Source organism: Solanum tuberosum, unplaced genomic scaffold (assembly GCF_000226075.1).
Source record: "Solanum tuberosum cultivar DM 1-3 516 R44 unplaced genomic scaffold, SolTub_3.0 scf00027, whole genome shotgun sequence".
Classification (NCBI taxonomy): Eukaryota; Viridiplantae; Streptophyta; class Magnoliopsida; order Solanales; family Solanaceae; genus Solanum; species Solanum tuberosum.
The window spans coordinates 218,230-237,151 of record NW_006238953.1 but is presented as its reverse complement, the minus strand read 5'-3'; the positions used below and the strand labels follow the sequence as shown (position 1 = coordinate 237,151).

The 18,922-nt window shown below is 32.5% G+C and overlaps 2 protein-coding genes across 3 annotated transcripts in view; one reads left to right on the top strand and one right to left on the bottom strand.

Moving 5' to 3' along the window:
• Window positions 1-2,366: 2,366 nt before the first annotated feature.
• LOC102605024 (remorin-like) lies at window positions 2,367-5,718 on the top strand. The gene is made up of 5 exons (XM_006341735.2): window positions 2,367-2,625; window positions 4,800-4,847; window positions 4,950-5,037; window positions 5,116-5,197; window positions 5,356-5,718. The coding sequence occupies exons 1-5, from the start codon at window positions 2,472-2,474 to the stop codon at window positions 5,557-5,559; spliced, it is 576 nt and encodes a 191-aa protein (XP_006341797.1). The 5' UTR covers window positions 2,367-2,471; the 3' UTR covers window positions 5,560-5,718.
• Window positions 5,719-6,165: 447 nt separating this feature from the next.
• LOC102605476 (DEAD-box ATP-dependent RNA helicase 8-like) overlaps window positions 6,166-18,922 on the bottom strand; it is a 15,090-nt gene continuing 2,333 nt past the window's right edge. The window contains exons 2-10 of one of the 2 annotated variants that reach the window (XM_006341658.2): window positions 18,472-18,532; window positions 14,389-14,623; window positions 13,486-13,724; window positions 12,766-13,017; window positions 12,509-12,689; window positions 11,831-11,919; window positions 11,676-11,749; window positions 11,466-11,593; window positions 6,166-6,769 (exon numbers count right to left, since the gene is read on the bottom strand). In XM_006341658.2, coding sequence (XP_006341720.1) covers window positions 11,515-11,593; window positions 11,676-11,749; window positions 11,831-11,919; window positions 12,509-12,689; window positions 12,766-13,017; window positions 13,486-13,724; window positions 14,389-14,623; window positions 18,472-18,532 — 1,210 coding nt within the window. In that variant the 3' untranslated portion in view covers window positions 6,166-6,769; window positions 11,466-11,514. The remainder of the gene's footprint in view (window positions 6,770-11,465; window positions 11,594-11,675; window positions 11,750-11,830; window positions 11,920-12,508; window positions 12,690-12,765; window positions 13,018-13,485; window positions 13,725-14,388; window positions 14,624-18,471; window positions 18,533-18,922) is intronic. The other variant, XM_006341659.2, reaches the window with a different exon arrangement.

Genomic DNA, 18,922 nt, shown 5'->3' with positions numbered 1-18,922 from the left:
GTCAAATTTTAATTTTTTATAAAAAAATGTTTTTGAAAAATATTTTAAATTTAAATAAATTTCATTTTTATGCCATCTCCCCCCGGTCAATTTTTTTTTTTTTCAAAAAAATTATTTTTGAAAATAAAATTCCTGGATCAGCTCCTCGGTCAAATCTCAGGGTCGGATTTTGGAACAGTCATTGAGGTCTTGTCCTAGTTTGGGTGTCGGGATCGGGTCCTAGATCAATTATCAGGATTGATTGTCGGATCATGAATTATTTTCCTAATGAGTATTTCTTAGTCTCAAGCCAAAAATAAAAGATATTTTCTAAAAAATATTTTTCATTCACCAACCAAACATTAAAATATATTTTCTAGAAAATATTTTCTACTCATCAACCAAACATAAGAAAATAAGTTAGAAATCCACTTATTTTCCTAGAAAACATTTTCCTTCGTACCAAACACACCCTATGAGCAATCTTTTCTTTTTAGTCATATCTTTCTTCCTCTTTTTTTTTCCGTCAAAACTGCTTTAAAATATTGAGTTTAAGCTATACACATCGTCAACCATCAGAAATTTATCTGTTATTGTAAGTTACCATCTGTCCCTAAAAAAATTATCTTCCTAAAATTAAGTATTACTATTACTTTCTCTCTCCCCCAAACCTTCCTTCCATATTTTACTTCTTTTTCTTTCTAATTTGTAGGACCTTGATTTCTTCAATGCAAGCACTTCAAAATATTAATGCAAATTTTTATATAATATTTATAGTTCCAAATGCTTCTCAACTAAACATAAAACAGCAAATTGAAATTTGTTTATATATCAAACCCCCAAAAAAATAGAAAACTTAAAATTTTGCTAACAATATCAAGGAACACAAATTTAATTTACGCCAGAAAAGGAAATAATATTACTCAAGAATAAATTTGATTAGAGTATATAATTAGGACTCTAATTATTTTTTTAATATCTTTTATTAAATATTAATTTTTAAGATACATTATTGTCCTTTAATTTACCAGCTGGTGTAAAGAATTTTATACACTAATAATACACAAAACTTAAACTCTAAAATATTTATCTTTAAATGGAAGGCTTATTAAAAGCAGTTTTACCAGAGATAAAAATATAATATGCATTTATCACTCTCATATTATTTCACTTATAAAATTATATTAAATATATTATTATTAGCACTTTTATAATAATGTGGCGTGGAGCCGTAGATCCTTTACAGTTTACATGGCGGTGGCAGAATATACAAAAGCCACGTTTTCCAGCATCGTAAGCCACCATACTCTATACTCGAAAAACATTTAATTACTCAAAATATAAAAAATTAGCCAAATAAAAAAATCATAAGTTGTTTTGCTGAATTTAGATATTAAACAAATACCCCTTCTCTCCCTGTTTATGTAGCATCTTTCTGAAAGTTATATTGACTTTAATCATAAAATCAAATATGAGATTTTAAATTAATTTATAAATAAAAATATTATAAATAATAATTTAAAATATAAAAAATATATTAGAAAAAGTACTTTACTCATTCATATTAGGCATTAATTTTTTTTCCCTACATATCTCTTAGAAAATCACTTTTTTTTTAAAAAAAAAAAACTTTATAAATTAGGTTATCGGTTTATCCTTGGGAGAAAAAAATTAAATTTAAGGAGTAAATAAATTTTTAAATTAATTTTATCCTATTTTATAAATTAGTAAATAATTTAAAATAATTATTTATAATGTAATTTATCATTTTGTCCTTCACTTAATTAAAATAATTAAATATTTAATTAAATACTAATATTTTAATTACATAATTAGAATTTCAAGAATTGTACTTTAATTCTTTAGTTATGACATTACAAATTTGTTTTGTTTCTTACTTCTTTTTAGCTTCCATCAGTAAAAAAGAAAAAAAAAATCACATCCTTTTATCTTCTATAAAAATTAATAGTTTTAGCCTTTGGTCTGGGGTAAAGGTGTATTCTTTTTATACTAGTTTCTTCAATTAGTTGTGTAGACCTTTATTTTGCTCTTAATATTTTTTGTTCTCTTTGCTCTTTGTTGTTCATTGCTTGTATTTATTTTATATTAATTACGTGACTTATTTTGTGTGATCTTCTTCTGAAATTCTCGCTCTACTCAATCTTCTTCTTTTTTTAAAAATTATTTTAAAAAAATTTATACTAATTAGCATAGAATACATGTGCAACGCATGTATTCGAGGACTAGTTATATAATAGAAGGAGTACTTTTTGAGAAAAAGTTTTTGATAATCGAAACGATACCCCATAAATAGATGGTGATGAAATAATAAGCGGTGGGAATTTTTTGGAACTATCCTTCAAAAGATATTATTAAAATACCATCAATTGCTTATAAATTTTATATATATATTTTTTTTTTAAAAGAAAAAACATTAAACATCGTTTGTAGAAATTAAGGAAGAGAGTTTGTTGAAAACTAAATAGCAAGAAATGGAAGCAGAAGTGCCACCGCAAATAAAGCAAGAACCGCCGCTTGCATCCCTAGCTACTCCGAACGACGTCGTTACTCCCACACCACCACCACCACCTCATCATACTACTACTACTACTACTACTCTACCTCATGAACCTCTCACATCTCAAGGTATATATTATTTATACGCAGCATAATATATAAATATTTTCTTTAATTTTACTTCAACTAGTATTTTTGCATTCCAACTTTCAGTAAATTTGTATAAAATTGAATAAGTAGACATATGAGTTTGATATAATACAAGTAGGAAACTAGGACAAATATTTTTATGTAGGATGTGACGTAGGACATGTGTGTCTATTTGTTCAATTTTATACAATTATTTGAGTGTCTATTTATGCAAACCAAAAAATTAGAGAGCATAAATATGAAATAATGTCAAATTTAAGGGTTTATTGATGTGTTATGCCTTATTTATATTCTCCTCTATACATTTACAATTTTTTGTTTTAATATTTAGGTGCTTATTATTATTTATTTTGATTAATTAATTTGACAATGAACATGAATTATTCATTTACTTTTTCAATGTTAGTCAAATGTATATCTTCAAGGCTAATAACTAATAAGGATAAAATAGGAAGAATATTGTAATTTGTGCATTGATTTTATGAAATGACAAGTATTATGGACCAACTATTTATAGTAAGTATGACATATAAAAAGGAACGGAGGGAGTATATAATATTACTATGGTTCCTTTCTAGTATGTAAATACTTCTTCTGTTTCAATTTATATGACACTTTTTGTTTTTCGAGAATCAAACAGTTTAAGTTTGATCGAAAATTTACGCGTGGAATCTTCAATTTTTTTGAATGAAATTTATCTATTTGTAAACTACGTAAAAAGTATTATATGTCACAATAATTGACAATTCAAAATAATTAAAAGATATATGAAAAAATTACAGTAAAAAATAGACTATCTCGAAATCCGAAAAGTGTCACATAAATTGGGACGGAGGGAGTAGTATTTACACAGTTGGGCAGTGTTCAATAAGGGATGAGAGAAGCAAAATTATCTTATGGATTTTATGAGTTTAATTAATTATTTCATTATATGTATGAGATAACTTATTTCATTACTAATGTGGTATAAATAATGGATAAATAATCTCAAAACTTGCTAATACTTCTGACCAAACATGGGACAAAATAATTATGTATTTATTTTGGGGTTATTATCCCCTATCCCTCGTATCATAGGACACCTTAGTCTTTAAATTTTTAGAGTTCGGCTTCTTTTATATTTGATAAATAATAAAAAAATAATTTAGACTGTCAGGTTACTTGTTTAAAGCTACCAATTTAATGTAATTATTGATGGTAAATATGGTATGGTTACCTACAAAAGAGGGTAAATCACCCGTTATAGTGGATAAATAACAAATATTGTATTATTTACACCGTAAATATATGTTATTAAGATTCATAGTTTTAACTATTTGATATATATAAATGAAAATAAGTTATTTGTGGCTGTGTTCTTTTTCATGGAATCTTTAATCTTACATATAGTATTATTGGGATGTATAATATCACAGCTGATTTTGTTATTATATTGATATCTTGAGTTTTTATGCCATCGTTTAAATATTACTTACAGAGGTGGAGTTAAGATTTGAAGCTTATGAATTTGGGATTATAGTTCTTTTAGTTTGCACATATTTAATAAATTTCTTAAGAAAACTAAAGTTCTTGAGTTCGATCGAACCTACACGCTCGATCTACACTAGCTCCGCCCTTTGATGAATAGTTCGCACATATTTAATTTCTTGTTCTTCAACTTCAATCATCGCGATGGTGGTACTATAGTAGTAATTTCTAAATATTTAAATTTTATTCCAAAAGATTTAAGATACATCAAAGGCTTAATTGAGACCAAAAGTTAGAAAATTTGAGTGTGTACACTGAATCCCTTCAATTTCTTTGAAATGATAGAAGTACTAATTTGTTTGGAACTGAGCCGTAGTAGTTGTTGTTGGTACGAGTACTAATTTCTTGGCTCATCGTTTCTCAAATTATTGCATAGTTTTTCTCAGAATCCAAAATGAACTTGGCAGATGTTTGCCTTCAATCATTGCCTGATAAATAACTTCACAGCTAGTAATAGTTGTCGTTTTTCTGAATAGCAACGCGATTTTTGAATTACTAAGTCACCGGATTAGCATTGCATATATCTTGAGGGGCTTGTTCTCTCTAGAGACTATCCGCTCTCTGGATACTCGCTGTGATTCTCTGATATCATGAGATATGATATTGTTGTTTCCTGATTTTAGCAGACACTGATGTTTCATCAAAGAAAAGTTCAAAAGGATCTCTTGACAGAGGTATGTATTAAATGTTTACCAGTTTTGGCAGACACTGTACAATGCGTATAGTGATCATATCTCAGGTGTTTAACATGAGCTTTATTTCATGTTTTTATTCAGATATTGCTCTTTCACAGCTTGAAAATGAGAAAAGATCATCTTTCATCAAGGCATGGGAAGAAAGCAAAAAAAGCAAAGTGAACAACAAGTAGGATTCTCAACTTTTAATATGTGTTCATACGTAATGTGAATAATCAACGCGTCATTGTTTTTATTATTTGAGTAGGGCACAAAAGAAGCTCTCTGCAGTTGCAACATGGGAGAAAACTCATACAGCAAAGCTTGAAGCTAAACTGAAGCAACTTGAGGTAACTATACTTAGAGTTCGAATATACGTGCATCTTTGATGAAACTAAGTAATGTACCGTTTTGTTTAGGCTAGGAATCAAAATAATTTTGAACATTTTCTTCGTCTGATTAATATTTGACCGCATTGATCTACTGTCTGTGTTGATAAAAATTGTAGGATCAACTAGAGCATAAGAAAGCAGAATATGCAGAGAAGATAAAAAATGAAGTAGCGTTAATTCGTCAGGAGGCAGATGAGAAGAGAGCTGTGGTTGAAGCGAGACAAGGGGAAGAATTTCTGAAAGCAGAGGAGACAGCAGCCAGGTATCGTGCTACGGGGCAAACCCCTAAGAAGCAGCTTCTTGGATGCTGTGGATGTTAATGATGTTATGAGTTATGTGAAGATTATGAAAAAGTAACTTTGTAATTTTCATGCTGCTGCTGCTTTTTAATGTGTGTTCTATTCTATAATAAGTGTGCAATTTGGTTCTCTCTGCTTTCTACTCTGTATATATAAAAACTAGTCATGTTGATGATAGATAACGCGTCCTCCTTCAGTAATACTTCATGTGTAGGAAATCTATTTTGTAGTTTGTAAGTTACAATGAGTTGATTGATGCGGCATTGCCACAATCTGTTCGACGTACAACTGTTGAACCACTTCAACAAGTCTGAGTGAAATAATGTCAGTTCGATCTCTCCATGCTCAAATCTCAATTTGTGTACTAAAATTAGAACTGGCAAGGAAAGGGGGTCGAAAATACCTTTCAACCATATGATACATGTTTAAATTTAACTTCCGTCCTACTTTAGGTCCACTTGCAATTTTTCCATCATCTATCTGCCCTCGACCTTAATTGTATGATTGACCACAGTATATCATAAGATAAAATTAAGATATTTCATATAGTAGAGGGGGTAATAATGGATCTTCTTCTACCACAAATGGAAAACTTCACAAACTACAACTTAAATAGAGGCAAGACAGAAAAGATTCAATTATTCAAATCCGGAAATAGATTAAATTAAAACCATACTCTTCACATTCAGCCAAATTGACTACATTCCATGCAGACATAACCTGCTTCATCATTCCAAACGCTAACATAACAGGAAAAAAGCTATAAAAGCTGAAAGGAGTACAATGCTTCTGGTACACATGCTACACACATACTGAGACAGTGGTTGAACGTCTGATATAAGTGCACGAAAATGACTACTCCGTCACTTAACATGTTGGGTGACATCTTTAGGTATCACTTCTCCATGACCAATGCCCACATTACCATATGCCGCAGATGAATATAGATCCAAATACCATAGAGCATAACCTTGTACAGCTTATCCAACAAACATACAGCGAAAAGGAAACAGCAACAAATGCCAAATACTACATAAACCAGGGGACTCACCAACGGCCAGTCTCTGACTGGACCTATCCATTGTCAGTATGTACTGCTAAATTCTTTTAGGATTAACTTAAAACTCATCACTAGATCTAAAGATGAACTCAGTTATCTCAGCAACCATGAAACAGCCAAGTCATCCATTCTCTCAGCATCTCAGCGTCGCAGAACTTCAACATGAGATTTCTGCAAGGAAAAAAATGGCTCAAATAAATATTCCACGTGTTTGCCTTTTTTTCCCTGCCCTTATTCTGGGTGAAAGAAAGGGGCTGTCAGAACAACAAATTGTTTTTTTTCATAAAGCAGCATAAACATATTATGGTACATTGGATGATGTCTTTATTTCAGGCTTTTCCAATTTATGGGCATTTGAGAAGAAAATGTTAGGTGCTGTTACGTTGGGACTAGTGGAAAGAATAATCACCAAATAAAATTCAATATTGTCAAAATATTTGGTTTTACCTATCCCCTCCACATAAAACTTAGCATTGTTTAATACAATATTTGGTTCCAATGTTCTTTTCCGCATACTAATACCAACATAAGTTAAGCGGGAATCTATATGTTAGTTTTATGCAGAAGAGAATGGGTTTGGAGCAAAGTGAAGACATGTTGTGGTTCCTGGGAAATGCTAAAGGGATTTAACAAAGTTAGAGATTGTTGTGTTTGCTGAATGGAGCTCCCAATATGACAGAGGTATGGCCATGGAAGAATATCTAAAATGTCAAGAGTCATATACAAAGTGGCTTGTTTTGTTTGGTTGGTGGTGAAATAAGTTTATTTAACCCAAGAAAATCTAATAAAGAGTGTTCCACATGCAATCGTTGTGGCAAGGAACCTGAAACTAATTGTCACTACTCCTACACTGTACTGTGACAGTACAAATTTGGAATATCTATCTATGTATGAAAGGGATTTCATGGGTAATGCCAAATCACTCTCCGGATTTACTGAAATGTTGGAACAGGGGAGAAGGTTAGCCTAGGCAGAAAAGCAGATGGAAAATGATACCATCCTGTATTTGGTGGACTGTCGAGATAGAGAAATCTGAGATGCTTTGAAGAGACCAACAGCTCAATCTAGAAGATCAAGATGAAATCACTTTTGTTGTTTTATTTTTTATGTAAAGAAGAATTTTCTTCAGACACTGAATCTATTTTGGAGATTTTGGAATCTTTTTAAAATTGTATAGTACATATTTTTTTTGGAATTGGTAAGTTTAAAATTGTATAGTATATTATAGCCTTTTTGAAAGTTTTTGATCTCTTTTAAATATGGTTTACTGCATCTATTGGTGCTATATAGTCTGTTGCCATCTCAAAAAAAGAAGGCATTTGGTAGCTTAATCCTGATTGGCTTGTCCTAGTAAAACACCATATCTAGAATATCTAATAGCATGTCTAACACAAAATACCTTTCTAGGTTATCAGATGGATTGAGAGTGTGTCAGAAATCTCCTTACTTCGTCAGGAAGTTATAACTGATATCTGGAGCATGTTCTTCTCACTTTTTAGAGTGGCATGGATCATGCCTAGTAATGTAAAGGAAGCATATGAGTGTTGGTGTTCATGGAGAATTGGAAAATCCATCATGAATATCTAGACAAATGATGCCTGCTTGTATTTTTTGGTGTATCTGGAATAAGAGGATTAAAAGATGTTTTGATGGTATCACAACTCCTATATGTCCTTAAAGCCAAGAGCCTAATAAACATTTTTACTTGCAAAATCATGCACTTGTATCTAGCTTTGAACTTATAGAAGAAATGGATTAAGAAGAGGGATGAACAAGGACTTTGAGAAGAAGAATTGAAGCACTCTAGTCAGAAGAAACTAAAATGGAAGCTATATGGGTTTAATCGGACCAATATATAACATAGGTCGGGTAATAAAATTTATTTATGGGTTACATCTGAACCGCTCACACACTGCCATGTAAGCCACTATATTTGAGTGTACAGAGGTCTGTTAGTTTTTAGCGGCATTGTGGGTGATTGGGGACTGATACTCAAAAAAAAAATGTTGATGGACATTCTTAAAACAAATCCATTAGGTCAGGGATAAGTTTGGCCCTTCACCATTTATATTATCAAGAATTCTCACAATTGTCCTGAAAAATAGCAAATATTGAGATTGTTCAATTGGAACAACTTATTAACACATTTTGCGGATCATTTTTTCTTTTTAAACTTATGTTGTTGAAAATAAATTGGTAGTTAAAACAAAGAAAAGGCAGTGTAAAGAAGAGTAATTGTAGAGCGAGGGCCCATAGATATTACAGGTCAATAAACTTTGCACCATTTGAAATAATATTTTCTTATTCTTATGATGCTCCAATCCCAAAATCAAAAATCAAAATAAAACAAAATTAATATGGAAATTCCATACAACAACATACTCCAGCGAAATCCCACTATGTGGGGTCTATGGAGGGTAGAGTGTACACAGACCTTACCACTATTTTCTAAAATTATTTATTCAAAGATTATATAATAAAAGTCAAACAGAGTATTTGTAGGGAAACATTATCAACAGTCAAAACAAAATATTAACTAATATAGGAAATCAGAAGCAGCTACATAATGATACACATTAGCTAAGCTAACATGTGTCTTTAAGAGAGGGATAATCTAGGATATCAAATTGGAAATTACATACATAGTAAATAATTGTGCCACTCCACTCGACTATCAATCCCCTCGAAATCCCCAACACCTCTCTAGCTACCTCCATAATGCAATTCACTGTCCTATCCTGCATACTGCTTGCATCCTTACTACTTCCCCCAAGCCCTCATGGCCAACAACTTCTCCCCAATCTCCTGAGCTTTGACAAGAGTCAAGCTACCCCATTTGATCCTCAGAAGGTCATACAAAACCCTCTTTAGTTCTCTTCCACTTTCTTTTTTTTTTGAAACTGGTAACTTTTTATATTCCTCAGCATTAAGGGCTATGCTGGCCACCTCCAAAAAAAAAACTGTTACAACAAAAGGAAAAGACTAAAAAGAAATACTTACAGAGATCCTATGAAGTCCACTAATTGGAACTCCTCTTCTATGTCCTGTTCTCTTCCACTTTCTCTTAATCTCTCAAATCCATGACCAAGAGTTTATGTTGAGTCGTAAGATACAAAACCCTTTTGATATATTGCATATAAATAACAAAGGGTCGCAAAAATTACAGTTTACAAAAGTCACAATTTTCAAGAGTATGAATATGTGGCTTTTGCAATATGAAATTGAATATGCTCGTCTTATGAAAATAAAATAAACGTGACTTAATAATGCCTATTGACTATTTAGTCCATTTCTTATCAAAAACTTGTTCTGTGTAGCATTTTTATTTTCTCCGTTATGTTTAATTTTCAATATTCAATCCAATTTGTGGACAAGAATGAATTATTCCTTCAAAAACTAGCACTAATTTATTAGTTCATAATCCCAACCATTAAAACCACACTTAAAAAACATATTTATAAAATAATTAAGCAAAGAGTTGTCCCCTTTCAATAAAAGGTTTGAAAGTTCTTTTCTAGCAGCCAAATTGTTTTTAAAAAAAATTGTCACTAATAAAGGAGACAATTATTTAGAGAAGATGTAATACAAATTACTACTCTTCCGTCCCAATTTATGTGAAGGTGTTTGACAGGGCACGGAGTTTAAAAAGGAAAGGAAGACTTTTGAAACTTGTAATGGAAAGTTTAAAGTTGAATTGTTACCAACTATAAAAAGGTGATGTTCTCTTTGGGACCAACTAAAAAGGAAAGAGTGTTATATAAATTGGATCGGATAGAGTAATATTTTTCAGTTTTCCATTTAATTATTATTAAAATACAAAATAAATATTAGTAAAGTATTTTGGTCTTCAACTTTTAGGGTTTCTCATTTCAACAAATAGTATAAATACAAATAAAGATAAACAAGTGATGTGTAAATTACAGCTAAATCATAAGCTAAAATGAACTCTAGAACAGCCTTACATTCGTCATTTCTAATATCATAACCATATCCTCATATACTCAGCCAAAACAATCGCTATCCATTGAGATCTCCTCCAATAAAGATTTGCTGGTATCCTGAAATCCCTTGAACAATGTGTTCATATCCCTCCCAAAAATTTAGTTTCAGCTTCTGCATCTAATCCCTTTTGGGGAGCATAGAACTAATGGCATTGATTGTCTCCTTCCCCAAGAAACACCAACAGAATTATCATATCTCTAACTCGCTTTACATCTACAACTTTATCCTCAAGTCTTGGTTCTACAATACCTCTATTCCTAATTTTATCTTATCTAACAATACCATAATTTATCACTCGTGTTACCAATCTCTCTAGCCTTTTTGCCCTTTCCATTTAGTTTCCAGAAAGCATGCAATATCAACTCTTCTCCTTTAAAGAATATCTATCCATTAATTAATTCGAGTTTCCTATCAAAATGCCTATGTTCCAGTTAACTGCCTCAATTTGACTCTCTTGGACAAACCTTTTTACCAAATTTGTCCATGATGCGGGAACCCTTTCTTATTTTGCACCACATCCAGGCACAGATATGGCAGAGCTAGCTTTGTTACCCATAACCATCAGAGGTGGAAACCTTTCCATATTTTACACCACACTCGGACGCTAATGTGACAGGATTACAACCTTTTACCCACACTTGTCCATAATGTTGGAACCCTTGCTCATACTCCCTCACGCCCACGAGGTAGGGTGATGAAATAAATAATAAATCCCCAGCAAGATGCAAGTAAAAATAAAGTGGAAACAATAATCAGTAATTGACACATTGAGAAGATATATCAATTTATAGGACTGCACTTAAATCTGCATACAAAAAGATAAGATTCTCAGTTAGCTCATCTTAGAACTCTAACAACTGCATACCTGTACAAAAGACTCACCATTGGTGCACCATAACCGAGCAGCTAACTGATCAAAGGCAATATATAGCCTGATCTATGTGCGGAGGAATTTGCTTGATCTCTGTTCCTAGTTCTTGTTCAATTCTATACCTGTAAGAGACAATCCCATATTATTACCAAGTACATAAACTAAACGAACTTCTATGGCAAAAGAGAGATATTATATGCATACAGGTTGAAGCGATCCTCATAAGTAATCAGGTTCACAGCTAAACCAAGATGCCCAAATCTCCCTGAACGCCCAACCTGCAAAAATATATGTAATAAGAAAATAGCACATATAGATATAGAGAGATGATTCACTGGGCAAAGATTTGTAATGTATACCCTGTGTAAATATGTCTCTGAGTTCTTCGGGAAATCAAAATTTATAACAACATTGACTGCTTGAATATCTATCCCTCTAGTAAACAGATCTGCACCCAACATAAAAGAATGAAAGGTTGCTCAATCGACCAAGAAAATGAATTGAACATCACACAATATAATTACAAGAAGTACTTAGTTATCTACATGGGAAAAAGATGACCCAAAGGAAATCGGGTGTGAATAATTTGTTATCAAGCCAGAATCATCATCTAAGAACAGGCAGAAGGACAAGATCATCATACAATAGTCAAATCAGAATATTTCATCAAACAGGTCAGAGTAGATTGCAGAAATTCCACATGTACATAGACAACAATATTACAGTGAATTGAAAAACACCAAGCATAATGAAGATACGACGCAACTGTGAAGCTAAAATTGGAAGTTCCTCGCACAAACATTCTCAGTTGACTTCCCTGGATTAGTTTTTGGGAATCAAAGAGCCCCACACACATGTAACCCATTATACAGAGGCACCCACACATGCAAATACATTACACAACAACCATAATTAACAAAGAGCAAATTCACCCACCAACTTAGATGACAATCTGCCCCTCGAAAACCAGCAATAACAACAGAACGGAATAGCAAGTATGAGTACTAGTAGTTTCAAGCAGATGCCACGTATCATACCAGTACAAACAAGGTTCCTGCAGGCACCATTGCGGAAGTCATGAAATACTCTGTTCCTATGATCTTGAAGCATCTTTGCATGGATGTAGAAGCATGAAAAGCCTAACTCTGTGATCTTCTTGGCAAGCAGTTCCACACGGTTTACAGAGTTGCAAAAGATAATTGATTGGTTGATTTGAAGCTGTAAAAAGAGTTTTAGAATTTATGAATTGCAGCAAACTTCAAAACATCCAAGCTTAGTTGTGTTAGGTACTGACCTTTGAGAATAAAGTGTTGAGGCAATGAAGCTTCTGCCTTTCCTCTACGAAGGCATAAAATTGTGTTATACCCTTGAGAGTAAGTTCATCCATAAGGTTGATAACATATGGCTTCTGCAGATATCTTTCTTTAAAGTCCTTGACTGTGACAGGGAATGTAGCAGAGAACATTAAAACTTGACGATTTGCTGGCAAGAAACGAATCAGCTGCACGATGGAAGGTTGAAACTCCGGAGAAAGAAGCTTATCAGCCTGAAGGACATAAGTATGCACGCAGATAGAATTAGTAGTCATGTACAGTGTTTTCACTCGAAACAGAAAGATTACATTTTCTTTTGAATGGGTAATATATAGAAAGATACCATATGGGAAACAGTCCTTAGGTGTGTTCATTTTGAAAAGGTAATAACTTGTATGTTTGAAGCAAATATCATAGCCATATGAGTTCTTCTCTATTTTTTGGATAAAGCCATATTGAACCAGCTTATGCTACATTCTTCCACATTAATTAGGAAAGAAAACTTTGCATGCCAGAGATCTTATGTTGAACAGACCTTTCTCTAAAAAAAATAAGCAGCCGCGCATGAAAAGCACTCTATACTGAGTAAAGCACACAAACAATTATTTTATAAGCACGTCATTATTTTAGTCTTCTCTATATTCTCTCAAGAAAACACAGTGCATACAGATCCGATCAAATAATTAGGGGAGATGAATTACCTCATCCATGACAAGCATGGAACAATCTTTCAAAACACATATTCCCTTTCTCGCAAGGTCGAGTATTCTTCCAGGGGTTCCAACTAGTAAATGAACCGGTTGATAGAGTCGCATTATATCATCCTTCAAGCTGGTCCCCCCAGTGGTAACCATGACTTCAATTTTTAAGTGCTTCCCAAGTTCTTTGCAAACTTGAGATGTTTGAAGAGCCAATTCTCGTGTAGGAACAAGGATAACAACTGCATTAAGAGACAACAGACAACAGTAAAACACAAGCTAAAACTGAGTGAACCAAATCTCATTTCTATGGAAAACAATAAAGTGGATTTTTTTCGGTACACACACCATCAAAAATGCTCCAGTGTAAATAACAACTTTCATGAGCCAATTCAATGTGCAACCAACTGACAATTTCAAATTGCCATCTAAATTTTATCTAAAACTCTGAAGTCATTGCCAAGCCAATTTGTAAAGGTATGAACTTCAGCTTCATCATCAAACAAACCAGCCTGAGCTCAATAAATGCTGACCTCAACAGCGACTCGAGCTTAACTAGGTTTAACTCAAGCTCTTCATAACGTAAAAGTATTTTTCATGATTAATTCAGATGTTGGCATTTATGTATGTTCAAAATAATCGTATAAAAAGAGAACTTCTGCATGTTTATTGTTACAAGCTTTGCAAGTTCCTTTACGAAATTATTCAGTGTGCCACAATGTACTAAATTTATTTTTTAGACGATGCACACAAGGTTTACACGTGGCTATATTGCAATTCCATTATAAAGATAAGAAATTAGGGGCCAAAAAGAGCCGATTGCTGGCTGAATTCATAGTAAACAATATGACTTGTACTAGAACAAATAAAGGCTTCAAAAAATGACTATGAATTTCTTGTCCGAACCTTGAATGGCATTGACGTCCTGGTCAATTTTTTCCAATGCCGGAATGCAGAAGGCAGCAGTTTTCCCTGTTCCATTTTTGGCCCTAGCCAAAATATCACTCCCAGTAAGAGCAATTGGGATACTCTCTTCCTGGATTGGAGATGGTCTTTCAAAACCCTTTTCATAAATTCCCATAAGCAATTCACGCTTAAGAAAATAGTCTTCAAATTCATTTCCCTTGGTCGCTGTCACATCCTACCAGGAAAATAGACCGTATCCAAGTTAAGTCCAAAGGAGGCAAGGAAGCAAAGGTACAAATGCAGCTCATGCATGCAGAACAATGGAAAATGTTTTCCTACAAAATATTTTTACTATCATCATCATCATAGAATGAAACCAAAATTGATAAACAAACCAACCTAATGAACATGAGATTCAAAGCAAGACATGCAGACCTAGGTTAGGTATTACTGATTTCACATTAACTTAATGACCACTTGAGTTGACTGTGTTAAAAAATAATTAACCTTGTTATATCAACCACCATTGTGTAGACATGGTTTGGTTGGTGAAGTACAGAGAAATAATCTATTTATAAAATTTAACATAGCATATTACAATGTTCGTTAGCATTATACTCCTTTAATAGAACTTGAATAAGTTATATTTTATGTGGGATTGAATGTGAAATAAGAATACGAGCTTTAATAATGCATGGATTAAAATAACAAAAATATCCTAGTCACTTCAAATTTGTATGTTTCCTTTACTAATAAATTAATCCTCACATTGTTAACTTTAAATTACTAATCCATGAATAACTTGTGTCTTGGAATCAAATGGCCCCTTAAGAGTTAAAAGAATATAGAAAATTAATATTGCAGAATCATAATCCCCAAAATATTAACTGCTACATATTACATGACATGAATAATCCTTGCATAACACCTCAAGAAAGAGCAAAAACTGCATGACATTCGAAAAAGAAAATTTCTGACTTCCCACAACTCTCCAGAAGCAACTTGTTATTGCTATTCCACTTAAAAGTTTCCATTTTCACTCTTAATCAATGTCCAGACTCTTTGCACAGGGCACTTAACAGATTTTCAGGAACACTATTACAGCGCGGAAAGATGGAGATAGTTTAGTTCAAAGACACCATGCAGAAAAAATAAGACGGCACAAACAAAGGAAAAACCTCATAAGTAAATTATTGAAGTGTGACTATCTCATTTAAAACTAACTTTTAGATTAGATCGTCACAGAGCAGGGAGAGGTCCTAGGTTCAAGTCTCACCACCCCTATCATCATAAGGAAATTTCACGTGCTTGACTCATAGAAAAAAAAAGAATCAAATACGTGAGGGGTAGTATTGAACACATAATTAAGTAAATAAAAGGTGTTTGAAGTTTGAAGTTTGAAGTTTGGAGATGTGGGAAGTCAGAATTAATATATGAAAAGGAGAATTAAAAAAGACTCCTAAAATATATGAAAAGGGGAATTAATCACAAATAGTCAAATACCATACAAAGAAAGAATTCCAATAAGCTAAACATTATTTGTCCAACTAAAATTAGAATCAAAATTGATGTAGACTTTTTGGAATGTCTCAAATTAATTATGCAAATTCAACTTGGATACTTTTAAGTTTTATCTCAAACCAAAAATTCAAAACCTTTTTTTTCTCTCGGAAAAGAACTCTTAATATATTATATTTTATATACCAGAACAACATCATTGATCGATGCTTTATATATTATTTTTCTTCATCAAAAGAATGTGTTAATTACTACTAAAAACTAAGTTGCTTGGACTCGGGTGCCCGACGCGGACGTGAATCCAAGGGTTGAATTCGGCAAAATCTAAATTTTAAGATCTGTGGGTACAGATCCAGGTATGGATACGGGTGTTGGGATTCGGCTAAACAATCCAAAATTATAAAATAGAGATATAGCGATATTCTAAATTTTGAAAGACCCCTAACTTCTTCTTTCACGCTCTCTGGTTCTCCCCCTCAAAAAAGAAAAAGAAAGTCATTCAAGGTCTGCCACCAACTCTCCTTACAGATCGCTGCTACTGCCTACCGAAAGTCAGAACACAACCGCTTGAATTCTTAGTTTCTCTCCGTTTGGCTTGAAAAAACAAATATTGACCAGCAGGAAAAGCTAAAAAGGGAGACAAAGGGACAATAAATTTAAGGTATGTCATTTCTCATGTCATAAATCTATCTTATCTTCTATCAAAATCTCAATTTTCCCCAAAAATTTGTCAATGGACTCTGGTCAAAGTATCCAATGTGGGCTGACCGAATCCCACACGTATCCGCACCCGTCTCGTGTCAACACGGGTGCGGTAGCAAAAATGAAGAGTCCGCGCAACTTCCCCAATAAAGGAATGACACATCAAGGAATTATGTTCGAATCTTCCCTAATCTTGAGTCATTTTAATGACAAACGATATAATATTGAAGAGCAATTGATGACTTGAAGTCGCCCCTTTTCTAATATGCATCCTGTTGCAAGTATATCATGTTAACATTTCACATTCATTTGATTATATATGTTCTTTTTTTATGATAACTGCATTATTTTGAATAATTAGCAGTGGAATGATACTGATAACTAATGGCGGTTAGCAATATATAATGTTGACTAATGATGGTAAATGGTAATTATCAATAGTGATTAGTGGATGTAATAATGATTGGTGGTAATGATTGCAAATGATGGCTAATGGTGATGTCGAATGATTTTGGTGATTGACAGTGGTGGTGGTTGTGGGTGATGCGTGAAAGTAGATGGAGTAGCAGTGAATTGGCATCTTTGTACAAAATCTTAAATAGACATCTTAATATTATTAAGACTTTGTTATAGATCTTAATTATTCAGTTCATTATGTGATTGTAAAATAAGAAAAAAAAATGCACTTAGTGATTAAGATTATTTTTTTTTTGAAACTGGTAAGGTTGAACTCTTCAGCATTAAGGGTATGCTGGCTACCTCCAAAAAGGGATAATTACATATTTCTATCAAATCTATAATTTGATCTATATCATCTATACAAAGCTGTTTACACCAAAAAAGTAGAGATACTATACAATTCCATTTAACTTTGTGGATGGAATTGGATCTATCTTCAAACCTTGAAAACAAATAGATTTAATGATTGAGATTTGAATGATTAAAACTAAGACATTTATTAAGTGCAATCAAATGAGGCCTTAATCCAATATCAATTATTTTTTGCTTCTTTGTATATTGATTAAGATTATGCTTCTTTTCTTTTCTTTTTGGTTCTTTAGTTAGTTGGATTTTCGAGGCGATTCTTCTTATCTTGGGTTTTTGGGTTGAACACATGTTGTGGAGCAACTCTAAAGTTATCAAGACACAATACAACTTTTCTCGAAAGAAAATTTGAAAATTTTACAATACATATTTAATTATCAAGATCCAATGATTTGAATTAATATCCTTACGAAAAGATTCTTAAATGAACACATTATATTTAAGTCAAAATATCTAATAAATTATAAAAAAAATTACAATCCACTATTTAATTATCAAGATCCAATGATTTGAATTACTATCCTTACGAAAAGATTCTTAAATAAACACATTATATTTAAGTCAAAATATCAAATAAATTTTAAAAAATATATATCATGTAATTGCTTTGTATACTTTTATTTTACGACTCCAAAAGAGTAATACAATATTAATGTAGTAACTTTTTAAGATTTTGTTTATGATATTGGGTAAACATACAATGCACGTATATCTATTTTTGATATACAATATTTATTTATACCATTCAAGAAAATATAATATTTATTTTCATGTTAATTGCTGCTTTTTAAGAATCTTGTTCTTCTTGCGTATGTAACCTTATTGGTTGACACAAGACACATGTGCATAGCATGTACACTAAACTAGTTTATGAAAAAGGCAAAGTACATTCAGTTTGAGTAACAAAAGAGAAAAAATGAAAAACATGATGTCTAAGAAGAACAATAAAGACCTTGGCCTTGACAGTGCCATCTTCAAGAGAATAAATCAAGATAAATTCAACTAATTGCATAAAGAGTTGACAAATGCAAGGTTTACCTCTGTCCTGTATCTAGTATCCGCTGGTGGTATCTTCAACCTCGCCTTCCAGTCTTGTGAACTAGAGAAGAGGAAAAAGAGAAGATTTAGCTCTCTCCCGATTTCGTTTTAAATATGTTCAACAACATAATTAATAAGATAAACAAGACTTATGAAAGACATATAACCCCAAGTGACCTTCCAAACACTATAGACCTAAAGTATTATATAGTTGAACTTTGAGGGAAGATAACATTCTTTCTTAAGATATTCTAGTTGAAGCTAATAATCAGAACTATACAGCGTACGGAAGCTAAGTTCCCTCAAAAGTGAAGATGTCCCTTGGTGTAAGGCCGCCCGTTAAGGCTCAGCATTAATAACTTGTATCATATGAGTGGACCGCACAAGACTCCCCCTCTGCCCCATCCCCCTTGTTTTTTTTTTTTTTTTTTTTTTTTTTTTTTTTTTTTTT